This window comes from Manis javanica, chromosome 3 (assembly GCF_040802235.1).
Source record: "Manis javanica isolate MJ-LG chromosome 3, MJ_LKY, whole genome shotgun sequence".
Taxonomy (NCBI): Eukaryota; Metazoa; Chordata; class Mammalia; order Pholidota; family Manidae; genus Manis; species Manis javanica.
In genome coordinates, this window is record NC_133158.1 from 70876491 (window position 1) to 70890240 (window position 13750).

General features: G+C 34.2%; 1 protein-coding gene across 1 annotated transcript in view; it reads left to right on the forward strand.

Moving 5' to 3' along the window:
• Nucleotides 1-13750, forward strand: part of MORC1 (MORC family CW-type zinc finger 1) — a 157934-nt gene that overhangs the window by 108784 nt on the left and 35400 nt on the right. The window contains exons 18-20 of the mRNA XM_073230415.1: nucleotides 7018-7083; nucleotides 7967-8212; nucleotides 11840-11944. Of these exons, the coding sequence (XP_073086516.1) occupies nucleotides 7018-7083; nucleotides 7967-8212; nucleotides 11840-11944 (417 nt within the window). The remainder of the gene's footprint in view (nucleotides 1-7017; nucleotides 7084-7966; nucleotides 8213-11839; nucleotides 11945-13750) is intronic.

Here is a 13750-nt window from a genome sequence, read left to right on the forward strand (position 1 = left end):
ACTAGAAGACATTTGCAAAAATATTGCTCAGGGCTGCTAAAAAATTATGCAGGACTCTACAGGAGGAAGAGGAGAGAAATGGAAGAAAAAGGCCATCAATAGCACATCCAAAGAATCAATACAAATACACTTACTGAGGAAGGGCACATGTGGAGATGGAAAAGCTATAGTCATCGGCTGCAGTAGGAAAGAGGAACAGGGACCTCCAGACCGTCTTTGGTTCATAGAAGTAGATGTGGAATGCATATGAAAGTATTTTTTAAAAACCCATATTTGCAAAAGCAGTGTTTTGTTTGTAGAGATGAGAAGAAAGGAGGTTTTGCACGTGTATTGGAAGATGGGAAACCAAACTTAACCTAGAATCTTATCCTTTACTTACCCTTCCTGTACAAAACTGTCAAAAAGCTAGTCCCAGACAACCTAACTCTTTAAATGGTGTGTTTGAGAAATGAACTAGTATAGCAGCTAAACAAGACTCATACCAAAAGAGGAAAAAAAATTCCAGTGAAATATGAAAGAGACACCACATAAATATATCACATAAATAAGATACCACAAGAAAGGGAAAAAAACCCAGTGACATATAAGTGAACACCACAAAAAAAAAAGCAACTACATCCGTTTGTGATAAAAACTCATAGAAAATCAGGAACAGAAGAAAAGTCCCTCAATTTGATAAAGAGCATCTACAAGTGCACAGCTAAAATTGTATTTAATAGTGGAAAACTAAATTCTCTTTCCCTAAGAATTAAGTGAGGAGGTTTGCTCTCACCACTTCAATGCAACATTGTACAGGAGGTTCTAGACAGTGTGAGAAAGAAACAAAAAAATAAAAGGCATTCAGATTTCAAAGGAAGAGGTGAAACTTTTTCTTTTAGATGTAATAGTCTATGTAGAAAATCAGGTGGAATTTATTTTAAAAAGTTACTAGAACTAGTGATACGAGCATAGCAAAGTTTGCAGGGTACAAAATCAGTATAAAAGCTATTTCTACACATTGGCAGCAAACAATTGGAAACTGAAATTAAAACACAACACTGTTGCCAATAGCATTAAAACACTTCGGAATAAATTACAAAACATCTGCAAGACCTGTATACTGAAAACTACAGAATGTTGCTGAAAAATTAAGTGAAATGAATAAATGGAGAGATGACCTATGTTCATGGGTTTGAAGACTCACTGTTGTTAAGCTGTCAGTTCTCCCCAAATGTCCTATAGATTTATCCCAACCTCAGTCAAAATTCAAGCAAGTTTTTTGGTAGAAATTGAAAACTCTTCCTAAAACTTAATGGGATGCAGAAGATTTAGAATAGTCAGAATAATGTTGAAAAAGAACAAAGTAGTGAATTGACACTATCTAATTTCGAAGCTTATTATAAACCTACAGTAACAAAGACAGTGTGGTATTAGTGTAAAAAGAGACAAATAGAGCAATGGAACAGAATAAGGAGTCCAGAAATAGGCACACACACATGGTCAGTTTTTTTTTCCAACAAAGATACACACACATACATATATTCTCAGTTTTTTTTAATATAATGTTTCAGTGAGAGAATCTTTCAACAAATGATATCAAGACATTTGGACAGACTTATGTTCCCCAAAAATAATCACCTTGACTCTCAACGTCAATACAAAAATTACCTTGAAATACATTGTAGGCCTAAATGTAAAACCTAAAGTGATTAACCATGTAGAAGAAAATATAGGAAGAAATTTTAGTGACCTAGAGTTTGGCAAATATTTCTTAAATATGATATAAAAAGTATAAGCTATAAAAGAAAATATAAAAATTTTGACTCCTTTAAAGTTAAAAAGGACACAATTAAGATATTGAAATTGGGAGAAAATATTTATAAAATAATCTCTAATACTGGACTTGTATCTAGAATATGTAAAGAACTTTAAAAATTCATTAAGAAGTCAAACAATACCATTAAAAAATCAAACATTTGAACAGACACTTCACCAAAGGAGACATATACGCAGCAAATGAATATATGAATATGAGCATATGTCTACACAAAAGCTTGCACTTATATGCTCACTGTAATAGCCAAAAACTGGAAGCCATCCAAATGACCACCAATAAGTGAAAGGGCGAACTAGTATCTCCAATCAGTGGAATACTACTCATCATTAAAGGGGAATGAACTATTGAACCACAGAGGAATGTGGATTAATTTTAAAATAATTCTTAGTGAAAGAAACCAGACAAAAAATATTGCATACTGTATGATTTCACTTAATATAAACTTCTAGAAAATGCAGATAATTTACAGTAGGCAAAAGGAGGTCAGTGGGATGGGAGGAGAGTAGGAAGAGGTATAGAAAGGAATTGCAAAGGAGCACAAGGAAACTTTTGGAGATGATCAATCTGTTTATTATTTTGATGATTATTATGGGTATATATATATATATATATATATGTCAAAAAATCAAATTACATATTTGAATTATGTGCAGTGAATTGAATGTCAGTTATATCTCAATACAGCTGGAAATTAATAAAAGAAAAAATTGTTGACACAGATCAGAAGGAAACCATACACGTTTAAAGATGATTTTTTTTAAACTTAATGAAAAACGTTATTTATATGAAGGAAGACCTCAAAGAAGAAGTACAAGAATTTGGGTAGAGATGTTAAAATAGCAGGACACAATGAAAATGAAAAATGATTTGGTTGAACTAAAGAAAGAAATAGAAGAAATATATGAAATCATGCAATTGCAAAAAATGCAAGTGCAAATTATCACTCTGGTAAACACAGTGGCAATACAGAGCAGGGGTCAGCAAACTACTACCATTGGCCAAATCTAGCTCACCACCAATTCATGTATGGCTCTCACACTAAAAAATTATCTTTACATTATTGGATGGTTAAAAAAAAGAATATGCAACAGAAACTGTTCATTTGCCTGAACAGTCTAAAATAGCTACTATCAAGCTCTTTACAGAGAAAGTCTGTTGTCCCCTGCTACAGGGTATAAAAGTAAAAAATCAAATAAAATGGATAGAAGTTAGGAAGAAATTGCTTATAGTTACAAAAATAATGGCAATAAAAATAGGAAAAGGAGATCCAATATTTGTATAATTGGGATATCCAAAGAAACATTAAGGGGAGAACAAATATTTAAAGACATAAATCTGTAAAATTGCTCACACAAAAAATAAAACTTGAAGCTTCATATTTGAAACAGTATACTATGTGATAGAGAAAACTTTCCCAGAGCAGCAATAAGATATATCCTAGTAAAATTTCTCAACTTACAGTTGAGTAGGAAAAAAAATCCTTTGATGAATAAGCATAAAGATCAAATCAGTTACAGAGACAAAAAAATTTGTATTAGTTTTCTTCAAGAAAAGGAGGTAAAGGCCAACAATTTTATATTTACCATGCCATTCTTCAAATAAAAAGCCTGCAAATAAATGGTTTTGAAAATAGGAAATAACTCAGGAAATATTATTCTCATGATCCATTTTTGAGGAAACAAAGATCAAACTTCAACCAGCTGAGAGATGTCTAAAAATTTCACAGCCAAGAAAGGGCAATAAGCATTGACTATTTTTAACTATAGAACTAAGACTAAAACATGTGACATTAGGTACTAAACTGAATTAAAGCCCCTGGCAATGTAGAAATAGTTCAAGTAAAAAAAAAAGAGTTCAAGAATGAAAGAAGGTGAAAGGTAATTTGTTTGCAGCATCTGTAACAGAAAAGAAAGAGGGATCATTTAAGCAGTTTAAGAAAACTTTTTGGTACTAATACAAACACTGAGAAAGAAAACATAATATCTGCCTAAAAATAGAACTAAGAAAAAAGTATTATATAAAGTCATATAAAATATAACTAAAAAATAGTAGTCACCAGGAAAAAAAACCCTGCATATATCAGAAGTACACACACAAAACAAAGAAAATGGACTATATTATTAAAAACTTAAGAGAAATCATAAAAACAAAGTAATATGATGACTAATACCATACACAAATATATCAATTTATGTGTGAATAAATATAAATGGTCTCAGCTTACCTTAATAAAGGATAAGAACTTCACATTATATCACAAAGCGAAGACTAAGCTTGGATTATATATAAGACACCCATCTAAAATGGTAATTCAGAAAGGCTGAAAATGTTATTTTAGACAAACAGACAAAAATAAAACAGAGGTCCAACCTAATTGTCAGACAAGTTGAAATTCAAGGGAAAAAGCCTTAAGCAGTTCAAGCAAGGGCATTTAATTAGTTTTCAGTTCACAATGAGGATGTACTAAGTACAAATCCCTCACATCAGGCAATGTATTGTTGAGTTTCATAAAGCAGAACCTACAAATGATATACGGAAAAAGAGATAATCATACTAGTAATAGTAAACTTTAATTTGCTCTCAGCCTAGGAATACCTAAATAACCAATAAAAATAACATTGCATATAAAGTTTCAAAATAGAAAATATGTGTACCAAGTGTTCTCAGAATATTCACAAGAATGACCAAATGCTGGACCATCAGAAAGCCTGGTGGAGACATTTTAGCAGTGTTTATCAAAGTTTCAAATACATATACCTTATGACTTGAAGTTTCACTTTCAGAAATTGATACATAGGCATACCCAAATATGAAATTACCTACTTGCAAAATTACTTGTTTTACAAGTCATTGCAAAATATTTTGTCTAGAAAAATATTGAGAAAACCTAAATGTCAGTCAACAAGTATAGTTAAATACAATTTTTTACAGCAACAATACATTAGAATCCAATTCAGCTGTAAAAGGGCATGAAGAAGGTTTTTAAGTACTAATAGAGAAAGATCTCTGGGATAGATCCTTAAGTGAAAAAGCAAGATACAGACTGTGTGTATAATATAAAGTCATTTTTTTCTCCCTCAGAAAGGGAAATTTATGTATGTTCATACAGTGTATAAACAAATCTCTAGAAAAGTAAACAAAAAGTAGCAGCAGTGGTTGTTAGTGGAATGTGAAGTGGACAATAGAATGGACTAGTAAGGAGACTTAAAAAATATACTTCTTAAAATGTATGTTGTTCCATGTAAATATATTATCTATATCGACATCCTAAAAGGACTACTGCAGTGAGGCCATAGAAGATAAAGTAAATAATTAACTTTGGGGGATTGGAAAAGGAACTCTGAGTGGGTAATATTTGAACTGAGACTTGAAGGAGGAGTGAAATTTGACAAATGGATAATATTGGAAAGATCATTACAGGCAAAGAAAGCAGGTTAAACAGACATGAGAACATGGAAGTGAACCTGTGGAATGGTAAAGGAGATTGGGAGTTAAGTCATTGAGGGCAGCAGCAGGTGTCAGAGGATAGAAAATGGCTCAGAAGAGGAATTTAGAAAGTTAAGGTGTAACTATTTGAAAGCAGCTTGTAGGTCATCCTAGGTGCTGTTTGGTTCCAGAATAAAGTTAAGTTGTATGTCTGCTTTGTGCCATTGCATGTGCTAGTTGCTGCAGAAATGCAACTCTGTCTTCTAGGCTAGGGGTTTGCAATCCTGACTGCATACTAGAATCACTAGGGGAGTTTTAAAAAACACTGATATCAGGATCCATCCTACACAACTAAATTGACATTTTAGGGTGTAAGGACTTGGCATCTATTTTTTTAAAGGCTTACCAAGTGATTCTAATCACATATGTCCCATTTTGAAAATGCCTTCCCTCTTCTTTCCTTCTCCTCTTCCTTATTTTAATAAAGAAAATAATATGTGTAGAAAGTGGTTTTAATATAGGTCTACAGAAATCTGAACTAGAAGCAAGAAAATGAGATTATAGACAATACGTCAATCAAAAGATGATAAAGGCCTTTAAAAAGCATAATGACTTGATGTGAGTGCAAAGTTTAAAATTTAAAGGAGATTTAAGTGGAGAATCCACAGGGCTTGATCACTGAGTATGTGGATGGGATTGAGACTGATGATGAGCCAAGGATAACCTAGCTCAGATCTGGGTGTTGGGTGATGTCACCAGGCAAAAGGTGAAATGTACCAGGAGATACTGGTTGGGGCTGGGTACAGGTGCAGAGGTGAAGTAATTCCATTTGGAAGGGTTATCTTAAAGATATCTGCAGCTTGAAAGATGCACCAAGGGGCTTTTGGATCTCAGGAGAGAGGAAAAGACACCATTTCAGAAGTTTTCAGCAGACAACAGATCCAACTCTCAGAGTCAGGACTCCAATTTGTAAATAAGTACACTTGCTTCTAAGAGCAAGGTAAATTTCTGCCCTAGAGAATCTGGACAGTGAGCTGGATACCATGATGTCGTCAGTGGCACAGTGAAAGATAATGTGCACTATAAAGGAGGTGCAAGCAGGCCCCTGATCAGGGTCTCATCCCAAGGGGAGTGAACCTGGGACTGGGGTGTAGGGCCTGCATTATTCTTTATCTTCTCTCTGTGTATTTTATTAACATCTCTTTTTAGTGTTAACAATGATCACTTCAAAATATTAACTTAAAAGACACCTTTTTTCAGGAAGAGTAAATGTTTCCTCTCTAGATATGCCTCCGAGTACATGGCAACTGGTGGACTTGGGGAATAAGGTAGCAACCAGTTATAAGGGAAGGAGTTAAGGCCACTCTGTGCTAAGAATTCCCTGAAACTCAGGTCCTGAGCTCTGAAATGGAGTTTTTGTTGGTCAGATTAATTCCATATGCTGGGAAATGCAAATGGTGAACAAAGCTTCTCCAGAGAGGGGAGATGAGGGCTGTGGAGACACTGTTTGATACACTGGCACCCTGAAATTGCTCATAGGACATTTGATCTGTAATGCTTCAAAAAAACCATTGGATTCTTTTGTACTGTCCAGTCACCACTAACTGGAACATTGTTACACTGTATCTTAACTGAAAGGGACCCCCTTAAATAATTATTAGTAAGGGTAGGCAATCTTGAAACATCTTTAAGAAATGAGGAATATTGAACTTGTAATATGCCAATTGAAAGTTATTTTTATTTACTTTTGTTTAATGATTTTTTTTCCATAAAAGCCTCAGTTTATACCGATAAGTAGGATCACTGAGTTCACTGCCATCCGCCAAACTTCAGAATCTAAGGTGAGTAAAGTAGTATTGACTCATTTGTGTCATATTTCCTATATGAATGATAAAATTTGTGAAGGTTAAAATGTCATCATGGTTTTTGGGGTTCAGAAAGTGAAGCACTAATAAATTTTTTCAATTGCCATCATTCTTTGTCTTATTGGAGTGGTAATTGTTCATTAGGGAAAACATAAATAAGAAAATTTAAGTCAGTCTGGAGATGATGACCACTTAAAATATGTTAAATATTTCTTTCCAATGTTTTCTATGGATGTATTTTAGAGGCAGGAAGGGAGAGAGACATTGATTCAATCTATGGATGTATATTTGCCTAGAAATATGTTGTATATGAAATTCCTACATTATTTTTCATACTTGCTAACTGTCATATTACATTATATTCCTCAAATGTCTGTTATCTAAAATTCAAAGTTTAGAGAGAATATTCTTGAACTTTTAGAGTGTTTCAGTTAGACCAATCATATATAAAAAAAATATGGAAAAGAAAAATTTTAGTTACTCTCATTTCTTAACAGTTAGATGATGGGATTGATAAACCCCAGCCAACCTTTAGATAAATAGATTACTGGTATATATATGCACTAGGGATTCAAAGGCAAGTAAATCTCTGTTGGGAAGAAGTGAGGAAGCACACTATGCTCTTGTCTTGGGGTCTTCTGTTCCTCCAAAACCGTATTTCTTGACTCAGCCCAGCTCTGCTGGAACAAATTCTGAATGAGCCATTACAATAGTATATATTTGTTGAAACCTATTTTCTGAGGCTCTGCTCTTTAAAGTTTTTATTAGTAGTAAATGTCATAAGGATTTGAGGGAAATGATAATTAATTACAAATAAAATGGCAACCAGAGACTAAAAACATGTTCTTTGTTATATAAGGAAAATACAAAAACTCAGAAAATCAGGCCTTTGGATGATGACTTGAAGCATGAATCTGCTGCATCCTTTGACCTTTTGGTCAACCACAAAGGCTTGAAAAGAAACACAGAAGCAACAGACTCTGATGTAGAGTACATCTCAGAGACTAAGATTGTGAAGAAGTCTGTACAGAAGAAAGCGAAACCTCAACCACAGAGACACCCAGCAGCCCTGCAGGAAAATGCCAGACTAGCTGAGAGATCCCAGGTGGGGTCTTTTTCTTATTCACAAAATGTATAATAATTCACTTATTCCAGAAATAGTATTTGGTAAAGGTTTAGCTTCATTTTCACTTTTTAAAAGTACTCTAATTATAGCATACACATTGTAATCTGAGTTTCCTGGACAAGGTTCCAATTTCTACTTTCTCCTTCTGTATTCTCTCTTTATGGAGATTGCTGACATCAGCATATCAGCCCAGTGTGTGGAGAGCACAACCAACTGAAGGGCCCCAAAGAATGCCTGGATGGAAAAAGGACTTAAATTTGTATATAAGAAAGAAACATTCATGTAAGATAATACTCTAATCTTGAGGATTTTGCATTCACTTCTTTATAGCAAAAATTCTTAGCCAGATTCTACGGTAGGTAGTTACCCCTATCGTCAAGGTTGGCGCATGCAAACTACCATGAAACACAACAACAAAATGGTATAGTGTCAGTAATACGGCTAAGCCTTGAGAGTGATTTTAACAAATGTTCTATCCCAGGATTTCTATGAATTCAAATAAGTTTGTTTCTTTTGAAAGAATGACTACACTTTGATTCTTACAATGTCCCCCTTTTTAAATTCCTTTTTGAGAATCTGTCCTCAGATTCAGTTTATAATAATAAAAATACCTATGGTTAAGTGGGCATTTTTTACCCTGTGCCAGAGTCCATGCTAAGCTATTACAGACATTATCTCACTACTATTTAAATCTTTTATAAGCCAAAATTTATTGCCTAGTTTATCTGTTTTGTTCATCAAATTTGACTTCAAATGCCTTTTTTTGCTGTTTCCAAAAATTAAATTCACCCTTAAATGGTGGATATGGGCCACCATAGCAATATTGAAATTGCCATAGGCTCTGAAAGCTCATTTGATCAAGCAAGTATCTACTAAACTACGGCTCTGTCTGAGATTCTTACTGTGTTCAGCATTGAGGGAGATAAGATATTTCAGGCATGTACTCTTTCAGAAGGAATTATTCTGAACAGCAGTTATAATATGGAAATATCTCACACATTCCTTTGTAATATCTTAAGTCCAGTTCCCTATAATTTTGAAGTTTGGGCCCTAAACTTTTCTTTAGGACTATAGAAGTCAAGCTGAATTGGTCTACAATTGTCAGAATTTTCCTTTAATTATGTATCATATACCTATAAGTTCATATATTCAGCAGATATTTATTCATTCCTTGCTTGCTATTTCCCAAATACTGCATGTTTGTAATATAAAAAGTAGTTTTGTCACTTTATAGTCATATCTCCTTGAACCCTGATTTCTACTCATTAACTGTGCAGTTTTAAGATTAGTGATTTGTTGTGTTTTATGGTAGGCTGCATACTCCCAAAACATACAAGTAATTGAGAAGTTGAAGTGTGCCCAGGTATCAGAATAACACATTTTAAACTTTAAACATAGAGATTTACTTAGCATAGTATGTATACAAATATGTTCATCTATTTTTGCCATTCAGGATGCCAGCTACTAGGGATTCAACTATGAGCAAACCACATACAGTTCCTGCCACCACTGAACTTATGTGGAGACAAACAATCCAATAATTATGGAGATGTATAAACTGCTGCTGTGGCAGTTTTTATGACTTAGTTGCACAAGTACTTATAATAGGGGATTGGACTGTCTAGGAAGACAAGGGAGTCTTCCCTGGAAAATGTGATGACTGAACTTTTAGAATTGAATTCCAATTATTACATTGGTAAAAGGAAAGGAAGAACATTTTCCAGCACTGTGAACATTTGCTAATGAGGGAACATGGTAAATACAAGTACCTTAAGGAGCCAACTAGCTCTGGAGAGACAGAGGGATTGAAAGGGAGGTGAGTAGGGAGTAAACAGAAACATACACATCCTATAGCCTTTGATAAGGGCTTTTGCATTTATTCTAAAAGCAGTGGGAAACCGGAGCATGAGTTCAGCTTTCACAGTTGGTGACTCCCAAGAGGACATTGCAAGTAAGAAGTAAGAGTAAGAGGAAAAGAAGGACTAGACAGAAACTTGAGGGATTTTTAGCGTGTTATCTCTAGCTGTTGGAGAATAAATGTGCACTGGTGATTATGAAAAAATGACCAAGCAGTAGGAGGAGGAACCAGGAATTTGTTTTAGCATTAAAGTTAGGAGAGGAAAAAAAGGGAGGCTAAATTTTGTTGCGAGGCCAAAAAGCCAAAGAAGTCTATTGACTTAATGACTTAGAGGTAATAGGGATGATCTCAGATAGAATTTTATTGTTTTTTGTTTGAATGAAGAAGGTAGAAACTAGATTGGAACGGGCTGACTAGCAAGTTAAAGGTGAAGAAATGGAGACAGGTTGTACATCAACTGTTGAAAAGGTAAGATAATTTAACTTTAGAAGATAATCTGTACTTAGGAAAATCTAGAAGTGAGGTGGAAGCAAGAGAAGACAAATTCTTTTCAAGCATTTGAACAATGAATTCAGGTTTTAAACTGCAATTGAAACAACTTTCAGTTACTTGAGGATTATTTGCACTAAATTTCTAATATTCTGCCCAATAAACACAACACTAGGCATTACCACTACCAGAGGAGATGCAGCAATCAATTTTAATGTTAGCCTAAGTAGATGGAATTAGGAAGGCAGATATGCCCTGAGTGAATCTTAACATGTGTTCTAAAAGCTTGGTAAAAATGGCTCTGGAATTAGCTAATGTTTTAGCTTTTATGTACACAGTTCAGCTCTCTCTATTAATACAAGCAATTAATGAACTCTTCTCCTTTGAGCATCATTTTTACCACATCCTTGTGTTTCTCAAAAGATTCCACATTCTTTATCCTAAACAACTTCCCCCATTTACTGAAAATCGGGCTCCCAATAAAAATAATATATTTATTGTTTCCTACATCTGCAACTTTTAATTCTTTTGAATTTTCCTCTAATGCCCTTTGTTAATTCATTTCACTCAACAAACATACATTAAGCATTTACTTTGGGCCAGGGGCCGAGGACTCAGAGATTGACATAATTCTTGCCCTCAAAAATCTAACACCCTAGACCATTCTAATCAAAGTAGACCTTTCCCTGTATCATAAATTTTCCACCCCAGTGGTTTCCCACTTTTTATATTTTAGAACTTCTCAGTATCAAAAAATGACTGTAGACATCTCACATAATAGCAGGTATGTCTAGTATCCACTGATTAAGAACTACATAGTAAGAGAAAGTCATCATAGATATTTTGAAATAACTGTATGTGTTATTTCCCCAGAAACATCTACAAAAATTTTAAGAATGATGTATATATACTTATGAAACGGTATCTTTTCAGTATATGGGCAGTAATTCACACATATTCTTTGCAAAATGCTATAGGCCCTTTGATACATTGTTGAGCACCATAGTTTACACCACTCATTTCACACTTAATTTTCCTTATTTTTTTTTTTATTGTTGTGTATTGTTAGTTAACCTTTATCTGTGCTTACCTAAGTCACATGCTTCTTCAGGGCAAAAATCAAAAACTGAATTTCCTCTGTTTATCCTACAGAAGTCTGCTTCTGTACAGAAGTTATTAGAGGTGGAATGAAGGTGGTTCAGTGTGTACCATTGATTGCTACTAATCCTTGTATATTTTTTGTTAATACCTTGCTATAGGCCTCTTCTTGGGAAATGAAAAAGAAGCAGAGTCAAAACCTTGTGCACGAATGTAAAGCTTTGATTGAAACTGAAGCCAGCAACAGCAGCCCAGACGTGATCCTGGTGAGATAAACTTTACCAACTAACTGGAATTTATTCACATATGTAAAGATTAGAGGAATCCGAAAACTATTTCACATTAGTGCTTCAAAGTAACTGAAACATTTAATTGAACAACCTAGTTTTTAGATGAAGAAATAAGACTCAAAAATGTTAGTTACTTATTTAGTCCAAGGCTATACAAACTAGTAAAAATATAACTGGGAATTATGCCTCCTGATTGCTAGTCCATGATGCCTTTCATTTTAGTTATTGGGGTGAGAAAGCTTTAATATTATGTAAATATATACAAATTATATACACACACATGTGTGCATATGTGTGTGTGTGTGTATATATATATGTATATATATATATGAAACTTGAAAGTCATCTGCAAATCTGCATGCCTAAATCCAGAGCGTATAATCTTTCTGTAATTTGTAATAGGAATTCTTATCAGAAAGTGTAATTCTGAATTGACTTAAGTTAGGCCCATGCCAAAAGCTCTGCTGAGAAAAGTCTATTCCAGAAATATGGACATAGTTTCTGTTTACTCCCCTAGATTAAGTATCCCTGATTCTAACTTGGTAGTTGAAATCAAAGAGCTACATACCTGAACTACTGTACCATACATCCCAGGAGAGGTGCTTGCCCTCACTGAACCAAGTGTAAAAACCCTTGGCATTTAAGAGGAATTAACTCAAGGACTGGCCATGTGAGGAACCCTTCATCTATGAAGTCATATTAAAGGCATTGTCTATTATGTTATTATGTTCTTTGTGCTATAATAAAAAAGCTCACTTAGATGTTAAAACTTAAGGTCAAGAAAAAAATATTCAGTATTTTCTTTTGTCAGAATATGGATTTTATTACTCACTAATAGTTCTCTTTTTACCTTGGTTGCCAAGAAGCTTAGAGCTAAACTTGAAAAACTATAGTCACCTAGATGGTTGCTATATTTTGACATGATAATGCAAGTGAGAGTAATTAGGAAAGAGCCTGGCCTCATTGTGCATGTCTTTAGGATAGGTACCTCAAAATGCTATTTGGAATTGTAGATTCGGTTCCAATTACAAATGACCCAATAAGGAACATAAGTGACTTCTGACTTTAGCCTAATTTCTGTGCCCTTCAGCAGAAAATCATTGTCATAAAGTACATAGTATAACAATAATGGGTTTTATTTTTAAAAATTTTCATTATGGAAAATTCAAACACAGTACAATCAACTCCTTTGTGCCCATTGCCAAGCTCTCCAACAATGATCAGCTTATGGACAGTCTTGTTTCATCCATATCCCCTCTCTGTCCATATTGGTCCTGGCTTCATGTCACCTCATCCATAATTGTAATTGTTTTACGAAACCAGCTGAAAGGATGTTGAAAACATCTAGGAGTGATTTGTGAAAGAGAGCAGGAAAAAACCTTCATGTTGGCAATAAGAAACAACTAAATCCAGGATGTGAAGAAAGGGAATGCCAAAGAATTTTAAAAGGAAAAGGGTCAAAATTTAATTAGAAGCCAGAAAAGAAGAGAAAACTGAAACTAGCCTTGTAAATAACGCCACCTCTATTTATGTCTGAAGCCAAATAGGATACAGCTTTATCTGTGAACACTGCCAGCCACCACTTGGTTTGCAGAGTCTTTAACATCCTGGTGTGTTTTTCATGTATCCATTGCCCTGTTACTTTGCTAGTCTTTGCATGCAGGTTTTAGCAAGTGCTTTTTCATAAATTAGGTATGACACTTACATTAAAATTGTTGTTGTCTTTTTATGTAATATTTCTCCAGTTCTGGTGTTACTTGTGTGTATGTGTGTGGTGTGGTT